The 25136-nt window shown below is 33.7% G+C and overlaps 2 protein-coding genes across 3 annotated transcripts; one reads left to right on the top strand and one right to left on the bottom strand.

The window, feature by feature from the left end:
• The first annotated feature begins 1178 nt into the window (after positions 1–1178).
• On the top strand, positions 1179–24550 carry swi2 (Protein singed wings 2). Of its 2 annotated transcripts, none has more exons than XM_013309371.1 (9): positions 1179–1285; positions 16094–16280; positions 16738–16897; positions 18710–18872; positions 19324–19481; positions 22281–22454; positions 22891–23049; positions 23628–23828; positions 24160–24550. In XM_013309371.1, exons 2-9 carry the CDS (start codon positions 16147–16149, stop codon positions 24346–24348), a joined length of 1338 nt encoding a protein of 445 aa, XP_013164825.1. In that variant the 5' UTR covers positions 1179–1285; positions 16094–16146; the 3' UTR covers positions 24349–24550. The 2 variants fall into 2 exon arrangements, with proteins under 2 accessions (XP_013164825.1, XP_013164824.1); XM_013309370.1 differs by lacking the exon at positions 1179–1285 and adding an exon at positions 13836–14080.
• On the bottom strand, positions 1355–2690 carry LOC106115810 (uncharacterized). The gene is made up of 3 exons (XM_013309372.1): positions 2058–2690; positions 1808–1981; positions 1355–1531 (listed from the first exon to the last, which is right to left on the bottom strand). Exons 1-3 carry the CDS (start codon positions 2454–2456, stop codon positions 1451–1453), a joined length of 654 nt encoding a protein of 217 aa, XP_013164826.1. The 5' UTR covers positions 2457–2690; the 3' UTR covers positions 1355–1450.
• Positions 24551–25136: the final 586 nt, after the last annotated feature.

The raw sequence follows: 25136 nt of genomic DNA, 5'->3' as shown, positions 1-25136 counted from the left end.
TATATTGCTTTGAAAGCTCGCCAATGGTAACCTAAGATTATTACCTGGGTGGTGATACAATTTGACCTTTGTTAACAAAGCTTGCTTTTAACTATTTTAGTATTAATTACAGAACATGTGTTCTTTTTTGGATTGAAATTAAATTAACGTTTATTTCATGATAAATCCCTTGTAGTAAATTAGTATGGAATTTTTTAATGAAACTTCTTTTAGTCGTTTGTGGTGCATTTATCCATTATACTGTTTTACTACATTTGTAGCTATATAATACGCTGCCTTACCTGGCGCACCACCGCTGCAGCAAAAAACAAGGACTTTGTCCCTTTGGAGACCCTTTGTTAAGCACCGCCTTGCTGCGAGCGGGCTCCTTTGATATGTGCTGCTAGGCGGTAGGGCCTTGAACGCGTAACCTTTATTTTATTTTTACCGTAGTTTTGTTACACCGAGATACTAGGAAGCGGTCGTTTCAAGGAATTGTTGGCGCGGTGACAATAAAGTCATAAACACAACTTCGTTCTGTAGTAAAATACATTGATAATAATAATAATTAGGTATATTTCAACTTCCAGAGATGATCTGCCCCCACAGTAAACTTTGTAAATATGTATCAAATATAAAATGGCAACGGATTAATGCTTTATTTGATTAGTTTTATTTAAATAAAATTGATTTAGATGAACTGAATATAATAATATAAAATAGTACAATTTCTATTATTACGTCAAATCGTTCAAGAAATATAAATACGCAAAAAATGTTACTTCATTCTATGTGTTGCGTAGTGCGGGTAGGCAACAAAAATCATAGCTCTTGTGACAGTTGTGGAAATCCAGTTATTACGAGTCACAATCTTGGTGGCAATTCTTAGAGGTTTCTTGTGTAGGGGGTTTTTTTGGTTGTTGGTTGGTTTTTTGGTTTGATTGTTTGCAACAATATCGTTGTTACTTTAAACTTTAAAACTTCAGATGGCAAGCAACAGGCCCAGACGCGTCTTTTTATTATGCATTGTAATCCTTCTTAGAACTTCCTCAGTGTTATATTGGGGTAATTGTATATTGTTCCGCGGATTTGTTAATATTCCCATTGCATTACTAACCGTGCTTCAAGCATTGAGCCACTTTGGGGGCTCCATAAATATTTTTTATATTTAGAAACGTCATATTTGGACGGAAAAACTGACGCTAATAACTTTTTCTTTTGCAGTACGTACAAGGAACGATGATTCAAACCCGATCTTCGTTTTTCACTCTTCCTGCCAACGCGTGGTACGTCTACTAATGCAAAGGTATGGACTTGTTTTATTTTAAAGGTTTCCAAGCTTTAGAATTTGATTTTTGTGAAATAAAACACATTCTTGTAATTGTAACTGTTATAATCAACGTTTTTATCTTCTTATCTGTACTTTAAAAGACTTATTTTCGATGAGAAAATAATTTAATAAACTCTAAACTTAAAACAATGAATTTCGAAGCGACACTGTTGGACTGTAAGTGTTTTGACACATTAATTTGTGCGTAAGCCAATGTATATTCTGGAAGAGAAAATTAAATTAAGGAAATTAGTTGGTAGGTGACGGTGACGTTACAGGTATATAATTTTAAAGCAATTTTTAAAATGAAACGACAAGTTACACTTTAATGGGCTCAGCAAGAATGTTTGCGACAAGCGCTTTGTACCAATCATCAATCATCTTCAATTATGTAAAAATGAGTATGAGATTTTTGGTGTACTTTATGTCGGGTAGTCACAAATATTCGTGCTAGGCCCACTGCTACAAGTTGTAATATGTGAAGAATATTGTAATTACCTGACACTTATAGCTGCAATAGAAATATTTAAAACAACCCAAGCATAGCAGATCCGTTTGTTTTCCGCATACTTCGCAGGAACCTACCCTCCTGTCACTTAATATGTTTGCTTTAGGTGTGTTTTGTGTTGACGTGGGCGTCTGCCAATAAGATGGGTCTTGATAATTAGTGTTCTGAAAGAAATTCCGTTTAAGTATATGTCTATTCCACAAATTCAATATATTGTTAAAATATAAGTTAAAAAATTACCGTTGATTCTTGTGGAGAAAATATGATATCAGGACTCATAAAGCCGCTATCTCTAGAAATAGAACTTCGAGACACATCTTGAACGTCGTATCTATTTCTTTCTAAATTTAATGAATTACTTACTAAACTTTGTGAAATATTTGTTTGCGTTGTGTTTTGATACTCAATTGTTGAATTAGCTCCATATGAAGATGTACTTAAATGATTTTGTTGCTCTTGCATACTTATTGGAGGATTTAAACCGTTGATTTGATTAATATTATTTTCTTGAGGATTGCAGTATTCTGTTAAATTCGTTGGATAATATACCATACTAATAGGAGGATAACTGGCAGACGCAGGATAGATATTTCTTTCAGTACTTTGTACATCAATTTCACAATTTTTTTTTCTAAGCATTTCTCTTAAAGCTTGAACATCATTGGACGAATGTTTTCTTTTTCTATGTCCAGAATTTAAATGAGGTGCTGTATAATATGATACCGTCGAAGTTAATCCTTGGTTTTTTGGTGCTCCAACATTTTTTTCCTCATTGTCTATTTGAGATTCTGTCCACGCTAGTAAATCCACATAAAGTAATTTAACAATGGAATACAAGTTATTATTTACTTTTGCTTTCTGTAGAATTTTAATTACAATATTTCGCGTGAATAATTCATTATTTTTTTGTGGTAATAGTAATAATTTTGCCACTATTATGGATCTTTTAAAAAGCAAATATTTCATTTCAATATATTTCACTTTAAACCTTTGTATCTCTGCTGTGCTTAGTGTTTTACAAACTTGCTCGAACTTGGATCGAGCTCCTATAATAGCAGCCATGTTATCTATGACTACGTTTAACTTGTCATTATTAATAGTACTGTTGGTTTCATTAAATGTTGGGAATTGCGCTTGTCCACCTAAATTGCTTTCTACATTATTATATGGTGTATTTGCACATTGCCTTATTTCACATTGGGAATTTTTGTTCTGCGTTAACTCTTCACTTGTTTCTTCATCGTCATCATATATTATCTTTACATTTATGGGCGCATTAAAATTATACTGTTCCATAATTAAGGTAGTATCTACTTGGATGGCTTCCATTTGTACCTGAAATTTAATTAAGGTTATTACTAGCATTCGTAACCATTACCTAAAGCTGTTAAAATATTATCTTGTCGCAACAATAGATTTTGTTCCAAATTTCACATTATTTTCATTTAAATTATCTAACTTTATTGCTTTTTACCCTTTATCAATACTGTCAATCGAAGATAATTCTGTAAAAATGTTAATTAAGTGCTGATATCTGTTATATGGCCAAGTGACCAAAACATTTGAATAAAAAGAATTTATTTTACTAGGACACAATTACATGTCAACAGTAGTACATCGAAACAGTGAATGACCTCCATCTAATTTAGACATCGAATATGTATATGGGTATTGTGTAAACAACACTCTTAAATGACTTGTTGACAGGATTCGAGGAATCGTAAATAGATAGTTAGGAATTTGTTATGACGGAGTTCGACGGAGTTGTAAATAAGTCATTAGGAAATGGAAGTTACCAATGCTTAAACAAATATATATTAGTTTATCTATGCGGGAACGGTAAATACAATGTTACGAAAATAGCAAAATAGTTTAAGACAAAGGGATGTTGAGGAATTTAAGTTGAAGTATTTATGTGCTAGGTTCTTATATACTAGTATTAGTAATCTTACATGATATTATATAACAAAATGGAGTTAATAGCAAAATTAAATATAAAGTTTTATAGTGCTTATGTACTAGATTCTTATACACTAGTGTTAGTTTTCTTAAAAATAGTGATCATTATATAACATATTATTCGAGACTCAGTCTCATTGAATATTTGAAAAAGGTCATATTTAAAAAAGGAAAATTAAAATGTGCAATGTTTGTATTCAATTATATCACAACACTTTGTTTGTGGTCATTTTTATGTCTATTCAAGGCGACTCAAAGCGTACATTGTTTTATGTCGATATAGTTGTCATAAGCAAGCATAACACGTATCGCAGCACTAGACGTACCAAGGTATTAAACGTGCCGAGGTTGTACACACGCGATGGCAACCATGCTGACGGTGGCGGCAATGCGGTTGCTCTCTTCGGCGATCGATATTAACGCCAATTTTTACTATTCGAACTTGCACTGCTTCCAAAAACTTGGGGGTTCATATGCATCAGAGGCTGACGTCGACATCACACAACACAGCCGTCGGGTCTGCGGCGGTGTAATGACTCGCGAGGTAGGGTAGTGGTAGTGGTGGAGTGGGGGGTTAATAGCGCTCATTGTGAGAGTCTACCGGTTTTCTTTTATAGCCGCGTAAAAAACCTTTGTTCCTGGAACGAAGTACTTTAACGCACTTTACTAGTTGTTGAAATAAAACTCAGAATTGAAACCTGATTCGTGTTAAATATTTAGGCTTTATTGCCACCAATGTATAGGTTGCAATTTTCTATAACTTGAAAAACATTAGGTTTCATATTAAAGTTAGTACTACGACAGTATTTTATTGAATACAGTCTGTTGCATCAACCACTGTATTTCACGTTAATTCAATTTGGAACACTTGGTCTCGGCAAAAAAAGTAATTCGCCTGTTGTAATAAAAAAATACGAAAAACTTCGTAACAAATAAATATTGCTTATTAATGTATTCTTCGATGGACGGTGAAATAAATTTATAAAGACAATTAACCAATCATTCTGTTTGTGCTAACATAGAAGACACACATTTTACTACATATAAATCTAGAGATTTACAATAGTATTTGAAACGAAAGCGGTACAAAAAATTGTCGATATCTATTAAGTGCCTAACATGTCCAACGCACATGTTGAGTGCAACGGTGGTAAAACGACCCGAACAGTTGCTTGCTAGCACTGCACGTGGAACCGTTTTGGGGTCGATTTGTACGCTCGTAGGACGAAAGCAGCACTTCGACAGTCCATAACAGATAGACAAGCCCTAAGTTGCAATAAAGATGCTAAATGTTGGTGGGGTTCCATATTAACTAATGCACAAATTACTACATTTATACAGTAGAATGTAAAGGGAAATGCAAACATTTCGACTTATTGAGTCGTGGACAACAATAAAGTTTTGGACTATAAAAAGGAAAATTATTCATTGTTCGTAGATAGCGTTGCTTTTATTGCTCTCACACGACTGAACAACTAGTAGGTAACCTACAATTTACAAACTATCTACTATCAACTACTATCTTTCTTTAGCTGTCTTTCCTGTGTAGTGTAGCCCAGGTTTTTCGACGTAGACCGCCCTAAGGTTCAACAAAGAATCCCACCCTTTAGCGGCCCGCTTTGGCGGTATGAGAAACGCTGACGGAACCAGGGGAGGTATTGGTCTGTGGAAAGCATCGGAAAGAGAGTGCAAGGACGATACGTTTAAGAATGCGTTGGCTATTGCGTCCCCAACAAATAAGTTCAAGATATAAAGCAGTGTTTTTGTTAACGTTTAGCCAATTAATCACTAGTTAGGTCATTTTCTAATGAAAAAATAATTGGATACTTCAGAAAACGGGCATTAGTCACTCACCACAATAAGCGAACTCCAGCGAGTTTTATACTGCGCTTACTCCGTGCCGACGCAGGTTCGAACCTAAGTTGAGCTCTTTCTAATTAGTTCATATATTTTGCAATTCAATTCTATTTAAAACGCAGAACTATGCAAAAACATTGTGTTTCCTTTATAATTTCAGAATTATATATATGATACAAAGAGTATAATAAGTATACTATAGAAAGAGGGGCAAGTCGCACGAAGTCGTGGATCCACGGCGATTGTGGCGCTCCATGCGTATAATCGCTGAACTATTTTTTTTTTTTGGTATCTATATACGTAGGCACGCTTATTTAGCTCACTATAATAATAACTGATAAGTGGGAATCTAATTTATGAAATTAAAATTGACATTAAATCAATGTTCAAAAATAATACACCCACTTATCAGTTATTATTATAGTGAGCCGATATCAAGTAGCCTTCTATGAAATACCTCTATTAAAATGAACCTATTATTATTGGGGAAATAAAAACAAAATATTTTTATATTTTTGTACATTATTTATTATATTTCTACATAACTTAATTTTAAATCTATGCAAGTACATATACATCAATGACTTTCAAGATATCAGCTCAATATTTTAATATTTAATATATATATTTGAAAATTACATTTACGGTAATAAATAGTATAGCGCGGTCACAAAAAAATGCATACCCTGTAATTAAAACCAACCCCCAAAATATTTTCAGTCATATGCAAGCTGGCAACTGGCAATTTGTAGTTATTTGCGAGTTTAAACACTCTGAACATATTCTCTTACAACATAGGCAAGCAGATTTTTCTTTACAATAAAAAATTACAAATAAAAAAATATATTTTTTACATATACACACATGGACCCACCTACTAATTTCAGACACATCAGTTTATGGCTCTATAATTCCAGTGATTGGCACACATTTTCTGAACTTCACTGACCTTCTCTCAGGAAGGGGGAAACCGTGTATATGTGCACCTATAACAAACAAACAGAATGTGATTTCCTGTCAAGTATAGGAACTGATATGTAAAATGTATTAGAAGTAGGGCACCATTCAATATGATAACCGGAAAGTATAAATCACTGTGGTGCTAAAAACTACACCAAAATACGAAAATATTTAAATGTTTAAATGAGTCTGACGTATGGGAATAACATGAAAATTTTTATTGAATTGTAACTTACCATAATCAGTCCATCTAAAACACAGCGTCGTTTTTCACGAAAACACATTTTAATTAAAAACAAAATGAATGAAACAACATTTAACTAAGAATACAAGAACAGAAATAGAAATACGAAAAAACGTAGCGGTTTGATGACACATGAATGTCTCGATGACAGAAATGATGCTTCTTCTCAGCCATGAGATGAAATGATGTTTACCATTATATAAAAGGTGGCGCCACTTTCCATACAAACCGTCCTTCTTCTAAGTTTCCACCCCCTGATATGATATATTTTTGAATCCGTCATTATGTCAAAGTCAAAACATTGTCAAAATTCTAAAGAGTAAAAATAATTTCAGATTATCTTATAATAATGGATCATTGAATGGACAGACATGAATCTCAGGCTACTTATTATGTTTCTATTTTAATTCCGCGAGGACAGAGTTGCGGGCGACAGCTAGTAAATGATAAAAACGTTAATAAAAATCGGAGCACCAGGAGGCGATCATGTGGGATCATCACATATAAAAAAATAATAAAAAAACAGACAAACTGATAACATTTTTAAAGTCGGCTAGTAACAGGGGGTGGAAACTTAGAAGAAGAATGATTTGTATGGAAAGTGGCGCCACCTTTTAAATCTTGGTAAACACCTTTTAATCTCATGGCTAAGAAGAAGAAACATCATTTGTGTCATCGAGACATTCATGTGTCATCAAACCGCAACGTTTTTTCGTATTTCTATTTCTGTTCTTGTATTCTTAGTTAAATGTTGTTTCATTCATTTTGTTTTTTTAAATAAAATGTTTTTTCATGAAAAACGACACTGTATGCAACTGTGTTTTAGATGGACTTGGATTGGATTGGATGCTTATGGTAAGCTACAATTCAATAAAAATTTTCATATTATTCCCATACGTCAGACTCATTTAAACATTTTCATATTTTGGTGTAGCTTTTATTTAGCACCATTGTGATTTATACTTTCCGGTAAAATCATATTGAATGGTGCCCTAATGCTAATACATTTTACATATCAGTTCCTATACTTGACAGGAAATCACATTCTGTTCGTTTGTTGTAGGTGCATATGTACACGGCTTTCCCCATCCTCAGAGACGGTCAGTGATGTTTAGAAAATGTGTGTCAATCACTGGAATTATAGAGCTATAAACTAATGTGTCTGAAATTAGTAGGTGGGCCCATATGTGTATATGTAAAAAATATTTTTTTTATTTGTAATTTTTTATTGTAAAGAAAAATGTGCTTGCCTATGTTGTAAGTAAGAGAATATGTTCAGAGTGTTTAAACTCGCAAATAACTACAAATTGCCAGTTGCCAGCTTGCATGTGACTGAAAATATTTTGGGGTTTGGTTTTAATTACAGGGTATGCATTCTTTTGTGTACGCACTATACAATTTATTACCGTAAATGTAATTTTCAAATATATATATTAAAAAATAAAATATTGAGCTGATATCTTGAAAGTCATTGATGTATATGTACTTGCATAAATTTAAAATTAAGTTATGTAGAAATATATTAGGTGCGCAACTAAGTTCGTTGTGTTTGTCAGTAGATGGCTCTAGCAGTAGGAGCTGGTCGATTTTGTCATATCCAAAACGTCATGAACCAAGCTTAGACATATGGTAAACAAACCGTTGCGACACATGAGTGATTTTGTTTTCGCATTATATACTTCTGGTCAAGTAAAAATATCGAATTTCGTGTCAAACAATCGTCATTTGCGAGAAGTGTTGATTTTCTTTTTTCATTCGAAAAAAACGGCAGCTCAAGCGCATCGAGAGCTTTAAGAAATGTACGGAAACGATGCTCTAAGCGAAACAACATGCCGTGACTGGTTCCGTCGCTTCAAAGACGGTGATTTTGATATTGACGACCGTCCACGTGAAGGAAGACCCAAAACCTTCGAAGACGCTGAATTGGAGGCATTGCTCGATGAGAATTCGTGCCAAACTCAAGAAGAGCTTGCTGCAGAATTAGGAGTTACTCGTCAAGCCATTTCAAAGCGATTGCATGCGTTGGGGATGATTCAGAAGCAAGGAACTTGGGTTCCTTATGAGTTGAAGCCAAGAGACGTTGAGCGTCGTTTTTTCGCCTGTGAACAACTGCTCCAGCGGCAAAAACGGAAGGGTTTTCTTCATCGCATCGTGACGGGTGATAAAAAATGGATTCATTACAGCAACCCAAAGAGGAGAAAATCCTGGGGACTACCCGGGCATGCTTCTACGTCGTCGGCTCGGCCGAATATTCACGCTGCGAAGGTTATGCTGTGCATTTGGTGGGACCAGGTCGGTGTTATTTATTATGAGCTCTTGAAACCGAGCGAAACCATCACTGGGGAACGGTATCGAACTCAATTGATGCGATTGAGCCGATCACTGCGCAAAAAACGGCCACAATACGAGCAAAGGCACGAAAAAGTGATTTTACTGCATGACAACGCTCGGCCTTACGTTGCCAAGCCTGTTAAAACCTACTTGGGCACGCTCAAATGGGAAGTCTTACCCCACCCGCCATATTCCCCAGATATTGCGCCGTCCAATTTTTACTTGTTCCGTTCGATGGCCCATGGCCTGGCTGATCAACAGTTCCACTCATATGAAGACATCAAAAAATGGCTTGATTCGTGGATAGCCTCAAAAGACGAACACTTCTGGCGTCAAGGTATTCGAGCTCTACCAGAAAGATGGGAAAAAGTTGTGTCTAGCGATGGGCAATACTTTGAATGATTCATTTGTAACCATTTTTAATAATAAAGTTATATTTTTATCGAAAAAAAAAGAACTTAGTTGCGCACCTAATAATATAATATTATAAATAATGTACAAAATTATAAAAATAATTTGTTTTTATTTCCCCAATAATAATAGGATCATTTTAATAGAGGTATTTCATAGAAGGCTACTTGATATCGGCTCACTATATTAATAACTACATAAGTGGGTATATTATTTTTGAACATTGATTTAATGCCAATTTTAACTTCATTAATTAGATTCCCACTTATTAGTTATTATTATAGTGAGCTAAATATGCGTGCCTACGTATATAGGTACAAAAAAAAATTAGTTCACCCATTATACGCATGGAGCGCCACAATCGCCGTGGATCCACGACTTTGTGCGAGTTGGCCCTCTTTCTATAGTATACTTATTATACTCTTTGGCTAGTAAACAACATAGGAGTCATTCATTCCACGCGAAGCGGACAGTCTATAAATGGCCTTGATACGCGTATCGAATATTTTTTTAATAATATGACTGGTTAAAGAATTAAGGGACTTTGACATTTTGACCAACTGGTGTACATGCAATGTAATTCTTCAAGGTCGATAATCAAGTCATCACATTATAGATTTAAATAACTAAAACAGTGGATTTATTACTTCATTAGAAAGCTATTTAATTGCATCGAATAAGAAATAAATTCCCATACATTTCAATTTATATATTTATTTAACCTTTTTTTCCTTACCTTTAAACTAAGTCTACTTTGATTTTTAACGCCCATTATAAAACTTAACAAGGATTTTCTATACAATAGTATAGTAAATTCCATTTAGGTTTTATTTTGAAAAAAAAAATCGAAGACGCAAACAGATAAAAAATGAGCCTGATCAATATTGATGGTATAATAAAATATCTAATAAAATATATAGTATTAACTGTTACGTGACATCAACGGGCGCGTTCAAATTGGAACAAAGTGGAAACAGTCACTTCCAAGCAAATGGCCTCATCCGTGCCTTGTTTATGCCTACAATATAATGTGCCTATTATTTAGCAAAAGTTCTCAAAATGTATAGACGACAATCTCAGTACTTACGTAAATTTATGAATCCAACAATATCATTTATAGCACAGTCCTATATTCACAAACTTAATTAAAAACACTTTTCGTTATCGTTGGAAAAAGTCTACCAAAGTTTAGTATTCACAAAATATTCGTAATGGTGTACATGCCTCAAGCGAGATTCAAACAATACTGCCGTGCCGCCGAGGGCGAGAGCGGTTGTCGGGGGACGGGTGCCGGCCACATGCTTTTGCCCGCCCCACTGCCCCTCCCAGTGGCAAGCGCAGCGCAAACGTATTGGTAATTTGTACAGGCAAATGATTCTTATTTTTTTTAAATACGCGTCCATTGATCCGCGCCGGACGCACCGCACGCACGGATCGTAATGCATTTTAGTGTGCTTTGTATGATTTAATACAGCGCTGCGTGCGGCATCCGCGCCGACCGCATCACCTCAAGACAAAGCGAATCCGATAGATATGTACGTGCGATGCGTGTGGCGCGGGTCAATGGACGCGTATTTTAAAAAAGGTGTAGATTTACTTGAACTGGGTTTTTATTGTAGAAACATAGCTGCAAAAATATCTTGCTGTCACCAAAAGTGAGCTCTTTCAATCTCACTGACTTCTATATCCGGCTGGACAAGCTATACAAAACCTACCTAAAAACAAAACTGAAATACGCGAGAAAAAATATTTTTCTGTTTTGACGGTACAAATAAGAAATTGCGACTTTTTCTTTCTCAGCCGTAAGTGGCCCACTGCTGGGATAGTCCTCCCCCAAAGATCGCCACGATCACCGGTCCGGACCGGTGATATTAAGTTACTAACTTTTACTTTTTTGAGTTACTGAGAAGCATTTAAAAAGTAAAACAATAAAAATGATCAACAATTTAATATAGCGTTAATAAATCGCATAGATCTTCATGGATCAAGTTAGGTAAATTCTAATCCCTTGGGTCATAAACGAGTTTAAGTTCATGACAACAATGGAATAAAAATATTCATGAGAGTTTTAAAGAAAAAATGTTCTTTAATGTCTTATTTTTTATTATTTTATTTGTTTATGAGATAAGCCATGCTTGCGACTCAGAAACAAAGAAGTCAAATGGTAAAGATGGTTGGACGGTTCGAAGTGAATGGATTAATGTTTATTATGGTAATGAAAAATGCTTTTTGTCTAAGAGTACAAAAGAAGGACAGTGAAGAAAAAAATGTTATAGTAATAATAAAACTTTCTTCCAGACTATATTCGTTCCGCCGTTATGGATCCGTTCAGCCGTTCTGGAGATGCCTACAAACATCCATCCATCTAAACATTTGCATTTATAATATTAGTAAGATTTGGACAAATATAATCAACTATTCTACCACTGACAAAGCTCCTGTTTCAACAAACATCTGTTCGTCTGACAAAAAGATGCAACGCAAAGCTAACCTTTGTAAAAGCGCTGCGCTTGGCCTCTTTTATTGCATTTGTCGGCGCAGTTTTATTGCGACTGGCATCTGGCAGGCGTTTGTTTCTCTTCAGGGAACCGGCTTTTGTGTCGCGATTGTGCCGAATGGCTATTTTATTACGCGGACCACACCATACAACCTTGTGCGGATAATATCAAAACTATGATCGCTTGTTAAAAAAACAGTTGGGTATATATTTTCAGTACGCAAGATAAAGTCGCAGAGGTGGTAGCTTCTTTTTGTTACCAACGTCATAACGACGTCTAAGACGACGACTAGGACTAGCTCCAGACCAGCTTTATTGATAAGTTATTCAGCTCTGAAGAAGGCTTTTGCTCTTGAGACAGACCTCTAAGTTCTTTGTCGTGCTGCTACTTAACGCTTTGTTTTTGAGTACGGTGTGCTTAGGTTACCAATATTAGGGGGCGCGCAGAAAGCTTGACATGGAATACCGTGTCAAGCTGGCAGAGTAAAGTATCCATCGAAATGCATAATTCAAGAAATAGTTTCCACATCTTGGATTCCTGTATTCGTACACATTAAATACTATTGGTAATGTTTACTAGACGTAATTAAACCTTGTCTTAAGACATTATTGTGTTTATACTGAATTGTTTATTTTGCAATAAAAACGTCGTTTTTATTTGTATTGCCCGAAATATAATGATTTGCTAAATCTTGTAATTATGTGTCATTTTTTTTGTAATTAAGTGTGTTTTAGTAGACAGTCGCACATAATAAATACGGTGTAAAAATTATATTACACCTATTTTTTTGAATTATATCTTTATCCAATTTATCAAATTTGCCTGATGGCATATCATAATGTAATATTTACAATGTTTATTCACTTTTAGGCTCGTGTTGTTTTATGATTAACAGCATCAAGATAAGGTTAACATCTCTATTGGTTCAGAGTAAATATATACTGGAAAAGTATTTCTTGTAGCATTGTTAAACGGAAATCAAATGCATGTTTTTTTTTATATATCATAAGGTGGCAAACGAGCGAGCGGCCACCTGAAATCGCTGATATAGCGAAGTGACCGTTGCCCATAGACATACGCAGTTTCATATGCGTTGCCTACCTTTAATCGACGGAGGGGAGGATGCACAGAAAGAAAATATATTCCCTTTCCATGCATCCCCTCATCCAGAAAGTCCACTTCCACTTCCCATCCTTTCCTTATAAGAAAAAGGTGGGAAGGGAAAGAGGACTAAATTAGGCCTCCGGGACGCACACTCATCAGACGAAACGCGGAATTGCTTCCACTTCACGCCTGTCTTCTGTGTGGTCGTGGTATTTCACCGGGCGAGCCGGGCCAATTCGTGCAAAGATGTTAAAGCGGGCTCTTCCACTGTTACATGCATTTTTTGATAAGCAATAAACACATCAAATATTCAAATTATAATGATCGGAACTAAGCATTCGTTTTTACTTTGATTTTGTCCGAATTTGCAAATTCAAAGCATCGAAATTTTTAATTAATTTTTCGTCAAATATTATTTAGCAAAATTTACAAAAAAAATATTTAAAAAAAAAACAAATTTACTTACAAGATTACTTCTGGACAAAAAAAAAACTACACTTTGTCTTTAACTTAAGTGTTAATTTAAATTATATCGATGTAAATTGTTAAATTATGGTTAGATTCGTCAAACATTATTCCGTCATTCTCTAGTATCTTTGTTTGAGATTTTCATTTTCAGAGGCTCCGATCTTCAGTCACGGTTGGCGTGTCGGCCTCGCACTACGTTATTACTCGGGGTGGAAAAACGAGATTTCCGCGAAAAACTTTTCATTGCTATAATATTTTTAAATTAAAAAAGTAATTGAAGAAAGAAGAAGGTTTATTGTGATGTAGATGATAGTGTGATTGTGTTATTAAAATTATTTTAAATTACTGAGTTTCGTAGATTTATTTATTATGAATTTTGTTGTTTAATGCACTGAAGCTATAGACTTTTTATGAGAAAATGAAGCTAACAAGTACGTACCAATGTTTAAAATTAAATAGATATTCGATGAAATTTTTCTCTGATACTTAATGTCTCGCATTGACATTGTACCCCAAAATACTACAGTATTAAAAATATTTTTAATTAGTAAATTGATAAAATTTGGAACAACAATTCGTAGATAAAAAAAATAATGTATTAAAGTGTACTTGCACGGCGCAGCAATTCAGTGGCAGTGAAAGTGTTAAACGACATAACATTGTAATGAATCTGTGCATTAAAATTCCCAATTGATAGGTAATCTCCAGGCCGGTGCAAAATATCTATTACATAGATGTATAGATTCTAGATATGGTAGGATGTAAGCAGATAAGCGAATAATCGCATGTCAAAAAAAAAGTTAACACTTGATAACGCTTTATCCAATGGTAAAACAATTTTAAATATTGATTCAGTAGTTCAAATGTTTACGCATTATTAACAAAAACATTATTCTTTATTTAATACTAGCAGCCGAATTAAAAATAATTCTAGCAATAGATGTAGACATTCGGGGATAGTGTAGCTTCCCAACAGTGAAAGAATTTTTCAAATTGATTTAATAGTTCTGAGCCCATTTCAAACCAAACGATCAAACAAGTATTCTCTCTTATAATATTAATTATACATTCTAATTATAAATAGATAAATTATTTTTTGTTAGCCAAATATTACTTACGTTGCCTATTCCTTTGATCTTTTTGATAGCAGCAAAAATAATCTAGAAATATCCGTACTGATGAACATTAATTTTAAACAGGATATTATTTTACCAGTATGTTTGTTTCAAAAGCGGGATTCGATATCTCTTCCTTGCCTTTTTTGTTACGTAGCTTTAACTGTGCATTACTATCAACCATATAAATTAACTTTTATCTGCGACTCCGTCTGCGCAGAAATAAAATAAAATAATTAGTAGCATATGTGTTCTTCCAGACTATGTTCTATATCTGTTCTCCTCAGCACAGCTTTTGAAACTAAACATCCTCATGTTTAGTTTCAAACATCCATCCATCCACCTAATTTGTATTTGTGTGGTTACGATAAAGGTGAAATTGTATGTAGGTTTGTAATAATTTCTCATTATCTTTATCATCATTATCTAAAGATGAGTTAAAAATGAGCAAAATACGTTTTTAAACTAAATTGCTATTGATGAGATAAATGCGACACGTGTGTTGAACGATGGTAACTAAGTACGATTAATCCGATTCAAATAACCTCGTCACGAACTTATAAAGAATAATATTTCGAGACAACATAAATATTCGACGTAAGTGTTAATACAATTACGGTCACTTTAAGAGTTCCATGTTTAGTAACAAGTTAATGCGGATGCGATACCTTTGCGATGAAAATATACAAATTTATTGTGGTGAATACAGAAAAACAATAGTTATAATATGTTATTAATTATTTATCTCTATATATTTAGTGTTTGTTATGTTCAACAACATATTTATTACCGTCCAGCCGTTTCGTTACCCGGAGCAAGGGCGGACAGATAGACAAAACTTTTCTTTTACAATGCAAATGTGGATGAACATTGTTTTTTTTTCGATATTATATACAGACATCAATTTTAATAATGTGTATAGATTCATACAATACCATATTACGAACCAACGTATAAACATTTTTTAAAGAAGTTCAACAGACAGATTTGCAGGGCGCCCCAAAAGTAGTAGCGTCTATTGATGGCGATTAGGCGCGGCCCAGGGCCTACTCTGTTTATTCTGGTTAAGACAGCCCAGCGACGTTAGACAAAATGCTTTCGCTTCGAGGCGATTCCATAGCGAACTTCAAACACTTATTGAACTGACAATAACTTTCGATAAATCATGTGATTGTCTCGCGTCAATTTCATACATTTTTAAAATGCGTTATGGAATCGAATGGAAGCGAAAGCATTTTGTCTAACCACCCTGTTTATTTGTGTGTATTTAATTTTAGCTAATGTTGCGTAATTTATTCTTGTACCTACGACTTATTCTTTTTTTTTCAGTGTACGAGGCGGTAGTTATATTCGTATTATTTCAATTGAGTACACCAATTGTAATGCAGAGAAGAAGAAACGAAATATCAAGAGATTGTTCGCTGTCCGAGTTTACGAGAAGAGCGAATTGCGTTTCGGAACACAACCGGCTGTTTTGTAAAGGAGGGTTCACAAGCGAGTGGGTTAACGCGGTAAAGTAAGTTTGTTTACGTTATTGTTACGGGTACTTAAGATAAACAATCATATATGGAATAACTTTATGTAATCAGTATAGCGTTAAATTTAATGGAAAATAGAATTTTATTATTTCAATAATTGCTTTACTAATGTGGGTAATGTTTTTTGTGAAAATATAACTATGTTTTATGTTGAACGTTTTTAGTGAATGGGTAAAGAATTAAGATGTGAATATAGCGAAGAAAAATTTTATACTTAAAAAAGTAGATATCGATAGACGTATTATTTCCCGGGTAGTGAATTTGAAAATCCCGAGACACAATTTAGTTGCAAATCACATAACCCTGGTTTCCGATCCAGAAAGCAGGGTACCTTAAGATTCCCTCTCTCGATTAGTAAAGGTGTATCAAAGAGATATAAGCTATTTCTCTTGTGACATGTACACGTTTTATATTAATTTTATGACTTTTTGCTAGGTATGAAATAACACATTTGAAAATTTTGGAATGGCCGGGGATGTGTTTGAACGTGGCGCGTTTGCAGTATCACTTTCCCGCGTTGCGAGCTCTGGATATCGTCAACTGTTCGTTGTTAACGAAGTTCAAAGGACGCTTTGAAGAGTCCAGTAAGATTGAGGTAATTGTTATTTTAAACATTTTAATGAAACACTTCAAGTTCAATATTGCTTTTAATAAGTGATGTTTCAATTATTCGATGAATTGCAAAAAAGCATCGCATAGAACAACGTAGCATATGGTCAAAAATTGATTGCTAAGAGCCCTTGCATTGCATTGGGCCTGTGTGATACGATTCTTAAAGATTCTTTTTTAACGTAATCCTTGGGCAAAGAATGGATTTACGCATGGGTACTCATGCTTCAACAGAAAGGCCCAAGTTTGCGGCAAAATAGGCCTTATGTTTGCCCGTATCATTCCTTACGTTTTTCAACATTTAACTTTTTTTTAATAAAATTATCGCAATACTGTACATATATCATGAATAAGTAAGGTGTAATAATGTCTTGGAAACAACTGAAGAGGAAAGTAATCAATATTTCCTTTCACAGTTTTCCGATCTTGTAGTGATGAAATATGTAGGTGTCTCTCATTCCCCGTACTTTGGCTCCCTCAGGATATTACGTGGTTTGATTAAATAGATTTACTTTTATATTACAAGTACATTCTCTTTGTCTGTATTTCCATACTAATTGAGGACTAGCTTGTTTGATTTGAACAATCTGTTATTATTACGAGCTGTGCCAGCAACGTAACCTTGTGTTCGCTTTCAATACAATCTTACGAATTAAATTAAAATTTTATAAATTTGAACCTCTTATAGAAACAAAGAGTAAACAGAGGAGAATGAAAAGGAGCTTAACTTAAGGATTTAAAATAGATTGGCGCGACTAATGAGATAGGTCTTTGCCGTTTAATTACTTTTGTCTCAACATTTATACATATATATTATGTTGTGACAACCCTCAAATATAATACTGGGTACAATAAAACAATGTAATATTGTAAATCCGAGGTATCAAACTTGAAGTTTATATTAGGTTCTCTACATTTCTAACTTGTCTACTTGTCTTATCTTTGTAAGGATGTCTTATATGCTATTATTGCTTATTTAATATTGAAGTCACAAATTTGGAGGATACGAGAAAGGTTGTGTTGTGTCATCATCATTTTTATTTTATAAATAAAAATATTTTAGATGTTATTGTTTTTCGTAGTCAGTTACGCAAAGCGTTATACAGTCTACTACTTGAGCCAATTAAAATTGAAGTTAAGATTTTGTTTTTAATTGGAAAAGATAAGATTTTAAATGTCAAAAAGGCCCTCTGATGTGCTTTCATGTCTAAAATAATTTATAAATGAATCTCCAATAAATGTTTCAAAACTCCTTTAAAATTAAATACATTTTAACAACAGCAAAGTTTGTTTCTTGAAAATGTGTCTCTTAATCACAGTTTCTATGAAGTTTTTCATTCAAAAGGGGATTAATATTCGTTAAGTTTCTTCGTCGTTCACTCAAAATGTCTGGAATATTTACCAGATTTACATTTCCCCAAACATAAAACAGGAAGTGGCTTTAATGATAAGAGCAAAAATTATTTTAAAGTATAATTTTTAGAATTGTAATAAACAACTACTTATACTCTTCAACTGGCTATCGCCCACAACTCCGTCCGAGTGGAAATAAAAAAAAAATAGTTGCCTATGTGTTCTTCCAGACTGTTTTCTAAATCTATGCCAAATGTCAGCGAGACCCGTTGAGTCCTAGAGATACTTTCTATCAAACATTCATCCATCAAACAAACAACATTCATACATTAAACATTCGCATTTATTATATTAGTAAGATACTCCCTAATTATTTGGTCTTCGTAACGTTTATTTTATTAAAGCCAAAAATGAGGAAGGGTTTTAATATTTTTTTTTGAAACAGAAAATTGGTATACACGGATTGACATCGCTTTGGGAAGTTCCTGCAGATCTGTTATCAAGGATGTCTGAACTCCGGGAGTTGGATTTTAGAGGCAACGAATTGAGACATATCCGCGACGCTATGATAACGGGCCCTCCGCTGTTAGAGCGGGTTCATCTAAGCAGTGAGTACATTGTGTATGTGTTTTGTTTATAATATTTATATGTACACGAAAATCTGAATGTTTTTAAGATGTGTCCAAGTTTTATGTATACTTAATTTGTTGGAAGAACCTTTACCATCTTTCGAAGGTTGACAATCGTTAGAGCAAAGTTGTTCTGTGGCTCTGAAAAGCATCGTCATTAACCTGCCCTTATCCCTACGGAGGGTCGGCACAGTATGTACTACTCCTCCATACATTTCTACCAGCCGTCATATCTAAATCTACCCCCTTCTTACGCATATCCTCTTTCACATAATCCATCCATACTTGAAAAGCAGATTTTAAATTTTTCCAAACCACTGGCATAATTTCTGATTCCAGGTATTTTGTCCTGAAATCTGTCTTAATAATATTTTATTCGATTCAATTTTATTTCTTCTAGGTGTGTTTAATATTTATAATTTTGTTTTAGATAACAAATGGGATTGTAGCGATGGTGGATTAGACTGGCTGGCAATAGAACAAGATAATAGTACTGTTCGAACACGTATAGTTGACTATTATCAGTTAATTTGCAATCAAAGGCTTTACAAAGGAAAACCTCTTCATAAAGTCATGGATATCATAAAGGTATCTCTCCTTTGTTTTGATTTGTGTCGTTAACTAGTTTAATCTAGTTCCGACTATTAATAACGTTTAAATTGTGATAAATCCAATTATCTCATACGAGTATAATAGTTTCCTTTTGTCAAATAAAATTAGACATAAATCCGGCCGAGACTGACAACTGATAAAGTTATGAGTAATATCGAACGACATAAGTTATATTTATTTGAAAGAGGTATTTTAATAGTTAATGTACACCTAATTACAAACATAACATTTCAGGCTTCTAGTAAAATTGTGTTTGTGTATTGGTTAATCTTAGGAGTATTCAGTAAAGGACTATTATTAAAATAAGAGATTAAAATCAAGCGGCGTCAGTATTTCTTTCCTGTAATAACGAGGTTGCCTTCATTAGTAGACTAAATAGGCATTTACAAATTTAGGGCGTATCATTTTTCGAGCACCAACTCGAATTAATATCATGTGGTCTCGTGGTCAAGCACCATATTCGTTACCACAATCCAATGTGGCATTCAATCAAATATGTTATCCACTAAGTAAACTTTTCATCAACTCTGAGTCTTTAAGCCTTTGCAAGCAATAATTCTTTTGACAGACTACAAAGAGCCTGCACGTATCGAAGTCGCAATAATAAATATTTATGACAGTATGATAAGATATGGAATGCTATGTTAATTTGATTAATAAGGAGCAATGAACGAACTTTACATGTATTCTGTGTTTTTATTCTCTTGTTTCTACAAGACTTGGGGCTATCTATAAGGTTATAGCCTAAATTATAGTCCGCCTTCCGTTCCATGCCTTTCCAATGAAAAACAGATGAGGACATGGATTTGCTCTTTTTATATCATTTTATGATAAACAAGCAAGCGGCCACCTAAATTCGCTGAATTAGGGAAGTGACTGCTGCCCATAGACATTCACAAATGCAGATGCGTTCCCTATTTTAATCGAGAGAGGAACGGTCGCACAGAAAGAGTACATTTCACCTTTCTTTGCTTTTCTTCGTCGCTAAATCCACTTATGCTTTCCTTCCTTTTCTTAAAAGAAAAGGTTGAAAACGGAAAGATAACTAAAATTAGGTTTTCGGTGAATTACTTCAAGCCTGTCTTCTTTGCGTCCGTGGTATTGCACCGGTTGCGCTGACAGATTCGACAAACAAATGTAGTTCTTGAGAGCTTTGACACTCTTACACTGTCTTGGGTTTGCCACTTGCCTACTTTTGTAGAGGAGTATTGAAAATAACACAAAAATTAAAATAAAGGAGTTTTTACTCTTTATTCACTAATTGGATTAGTCATTAGTGTGTCCTTCGCTGTATTTGTTCATAACAATGTTTCACGAAATACCTACGAGTCGTTTCATCGGACATAGCGTTTCGTGACGTCACAGTTTACTGATCATTACGCAAATGGTTTTATTTTTAGGTTTATTGAAGCGTCGTTATCGGAAAATTAGCGTACTTAAGTTTATTGTCATACATTATGTGCAATGCGTCCGGCACGACTGAAATAGTACTGAATGTTTACACGATACATAAATATAGTAAATCTACGGAATATAAATCATATTTTCATATAAAACAAGATGCAGATACTTCTGGGTTGCATCGCAATGTTTATGTTCTAGATAGACAAGAATTATTTTATATGTTTTATTCAATCAAACGAAAATCACACGAAGCATTGTATCTGCGTGTCCCAAAATTCAAAACTGTAATGGTGGAAGAAGAAGAAGAAGAAGAATTCAGGTGGCCGCCTACTCGTGTGCCAAATTCTATGATATTATTAAAGGTCCAGTTTCATGGCCACCAGCTTCTGTGGATGGAAATCCACTGAACTGTAGTAACTATGTCTTTAAGACATTCACTACTGTAATTGCAAAACCACTGGTGAGAACTGACGAAGTCCGTCTTAGAAGCTCAGATGCTGTAGAAGACATAAACCTACAGGGATATAAGTAAATAGTTAAAATATCCTGAATCTTTTCTGATTTAAAATCCCATTTTTGGATACTCAATAAAATTCTTAATATCTAAGCAAAATAATCACTGTTTCTTAATTATTAATAAAAATTTTCGCAGGTTTTCTCATAGTATTGTAACATTTTAGAATCTTGATGAGTTGCGCCTATTTTTGTAATTTAGTGCTATGGTACTCTCCATACATTTTTTTACACAGTAACATGTCAAAGTTGGTCAAAAGTTAAAATGTTCGAAAATTTTAAGAAAACAGTCAAATTTAATTATTTTTTGTGCTTAAAATACGAATGTTTTGGTCCAATTTTTAGCTGTGCTACTTAGGTAGCTAATACAAAAAAATTGCAAGAATATCTTCATATTTGTAGCCACAGTGTCTAATCATATGGTGGAGGGTATCAAATTATATAAAAAGTTACAAAAGTTAATATAACTTTGAAACAAAGAGAGTTGGATTTTTTTTAGTATTTTCCCCGTGTAGTTAACGATCTATACACCATTACAGTTTTATCGTTGAATTTTGGGACACGCTGTATATGTTAGAACTCACCAGGGACTTATATTCTTAATTAGGTGTTCGATTGCCTCTACCCACACATAATGCAATATATTCAATATTTTTCTAACAATATTTTTTTTCTAAAATCGTGACAACTTAAATATGAGAGATAAAAAATAAAGAAAACGATTTTAAAAGTCACTTCTGTTTTAAATCAATTATAAAGGGTTTCCAGCCATTGTTTTCTGTCGTATTAACTTATAATACGATAGAAAACAATGGCACAGAAAAAAATTATATTTTCTTTATTATTTTTATGTTGTAGATGGTGCGGCAAACATGTCCGGAGCCGTGTGCTTGCGCGATGACCCATGTAGTATCCGACTTGGAAGGGGCTGTGATTCCGATGATCACGGTCGACTGCTCCAACAGACATTTAGAAGTGCCCCCGGCGACGCTACCTCCAGGAACTACGACCTTAAGGCTCGAAAATAATAAGGTAATGTTATTCAATCCAATTATTGCTTTTCGTAGAACATCGAAGAAAAGGAGTTTCAATTAAATCTAAATTAAGACAAAAAATAACATTTTATTTTTTGTATTTTCCCATTTTTTTTAATTTTCATTTGAAGCGTCATTTTTTAATAAAGATGAAAAATACAGGGTTCATAATATAACATTTGTTTTACATATTTATTGTGTAGTTTTACAAATATTACCTTTTCGCGCAAATAATACAAACGTTATTAAAAATGTATTATATTTTTTTTTATCACAAATCCTACGTATTTATAACTTGTTTATTACTGTCATCAACACAGACCCTTGTGATTATCGACTAACTTTAGCTTTTCCGAAGATTTTTCAAGGCCAGTATCATATTTATGTCATAGGAAATACGATGAGGTTTTTTTTTAAATTTGCTTGTATTTCAGATAAATACTATAAGAATGATAATCCAGAATCCTCAGTATAAAAAGCTTGCAGACTTGTATCTTGACAATAACAGTATATCTGCAGTTAAAGAGTTGGAAGGTTCAGAATGGTTCGGAACATTCCGTGTCCTAAGCTTACGCGGTAATTTGCTAAAGCAGGTAAATTATTATCACTAATACATATAAATCACTAGCTGTCGCCCGCGACTCCGTCCGTGCGGATTTAAAATAAAACTTAATGTACTCGTATATAGTCTGGAAGAAGACATAGCCAATGTATTTACCTATGTATTTATCAAGTTTTTTTTTGTAAATCTATGTCAAATTTCAGCTACTTTCAAATAAATATCCATCCACCCATCTAAACATTCGCATTTATAATATTAGTAAGACAGATATATAACCTCATAGTTGGAGTATTTATTCAAGTTTTTAGTTTTTAATTATTTTATTTTACGTCGCTACGAAATAAATAATTATAATTTAACTAATTGCTATAAAAATACATAAAAAAATGCTTTGTATTCAATTTTGTGATAACGAAGTGATTAGAAAACAAGAAGGGAGGATTAATTACTTAAAGTATTTCTTCCACCCTTCTTTCAGTTGGTAAAGTTAAAATAATTAAAAAAAATATTTGTTAAAGAATGTACTGGCGTGTAAAAAGTGTTTAACTTGTAGGAGATTGTACTGTCATGTTAAAAAGTGTTTACATTTAATTATTTGCTTTAAACCAGATTCCAGTGTACGCATTCGATAAGGCGATACAAGTCAACAATAATATAATGCACGTGATGCTCGGTCATAATCCGTGGCGGTGTGATTGTCACTTCATACCAAGGTTCCAGGCTTTGCTGCATAAATATAAGAGAGTTATACGCGACCAACATGACATTAAATGTCCGAAGTCTGATGATAAAACCATTTCACATGTCCAGGTAATAAACTAATGTTGAAATTGTTTTGTTTTCATCAGTTTTTGTTAAATAATTTCAAGACAGTTTAGTTAAAATCGTTTGGAGCGAATGGCGCGCTTTCAACGAAACGTGTCGTGGGACGTAAGCGTTGATATTTTAGTAGGTCTAGCGTTGCGCCGATACAACAGCTTATTGTCGGTTTTTCTTCTAAAGATAACATTTTAGATATTACCAAAAAATAAATTAAACAATGTAGATAACTGTATAAAGAGCAATTTAATATTTGTCTTTGATCCATTCGAACAAACGAGAAAAATTTTAAACTATAAAATTTTTAATAATTCTGTTACAGATTAGCACAATATCTTTAGGCCACGTGTGCAGTAAAGGAGGACAAGTGGAGATGCCTATAAGCTATATTAATATAGTAAACTTAATACTCATGGCCCTTATAATGTTAATTCTCGGTAGATTTCTTTATGATTGGCACACATTCAAGACGACGGGAAAATTACCTTGGCTATCTTCGATATTACCTTAGATTATATATAAAATGATTCATTTATATTAAATGAAATCGGAATATAATAAAATTCTGATAAAGCTCTAGCTGAGAGCATCTCTCTCAGTTATTTACGCACATAATGATTTTGCGTACAATAAATATTGTTGTTGGTTATTGAAGTGGATTGTTGCGTGAATTAGCAACATTTGTAATACCAATAAGGTTTATTATATAGCATAAGATTTAAATATAATTAAGTCTGACATTAAAGGTTGTTTGTTTGTATTGTATAATGAAATTAAATATCGATACGAAAATTTTGTTATTTGTAAGAACCAAATAAAAGTATACTTATGTTACTTAGGTACTTTGCTAATATATTTAAAAGTTGTGGAACATAATTATAAATTAGATTCCAGCTATGTTTATCTTAACAGGCAATTGGTATTGTATTTACAAAGTATTTCAGTGTAAATATTTACTATACAACGTGTCGACTCTGATCGCGCCGAATTAAAAAAAATAGCCTATGTGTTATTCCAGACTAGGCTCTATATCTGTGCCAAATTTCAGGGTTATCCATGCAGCCGTTTTTCAGATAAACTGTCACTGTGACATTCATCCATCCAAACAATCGAATTTATAATATTAGATAGTTTATTTTATAAGTGAGAGCCTGGCCTAAGCGCATAGTAGTTTATTATGTCTGTATATTACGTTACAAATTATTATTGATTTTAAGTTAAAGTTCCACTCGATATTTTGTTCTAATTCTCAAGAGTAACTTGGTGATTATAATTAACCTTGACTGGGTATGAAAGGTG

This window comes from Papilio xuthus, unplaced genomic scaffold (genome assembly GCF_000836235.2).
Source record: "Papilio xuthus unplaced genomic scaffold, Pxut_1.1 DF827777.1, whole genome shotgun sequence".
Taxonomy (NCBI): Eukaryota; Metazoa; Arthropoda; class Insecta; order Lepidoptera; family Papilionidae; genus Papilio; species Papilio xuthus.
Note: the sequence above shows the minus strand (reverse complement) of the source record. Positions and strands in the feature narration are given on the sequence as shown.

Excerpts from the sequence above, each read along its gene's own strand:
- LOC106115810 (XM_013309372.1), bottom strand. The coding sequence starts at position 2,456 with ATGCTTAGAAAAAAAAATTGTGAAATTGATGTACAAAGTACTGAAAGA. Across the intron at positions 1,982-2,057 it reads TTTCTCCACAAGAATCAACG|AACACTAATTATCAAGACCC; the intron begins GTAATTTTTTAA and ends AATTTCTTTCAG. Across the intron at positions 1,532-1,807 it reads ATTGCAGCTATAAGTGTCAG|AATATACATTGGCTTACGCA; the intron begins GTAATTACAATA and ends TTTCTCTTCCAG.
- swi2 (XM_013309370.1), top strand. Across the intron at positions 18,873-19,323 it reads AGAGCGGGTTCATCTAAGCA|ATAACAAATGGGATTGTAGC; the intron begins GTGAGTACATTG and ends ATTTTGTTTTAG. Across the intron at positions 23,829-24,159 it reads AAACCATTTCACATGTCCAG|ATTAGCACAATATCTTTAGG; the intron begins GTAATAAACTAA and ends ATTCTGTTACAG.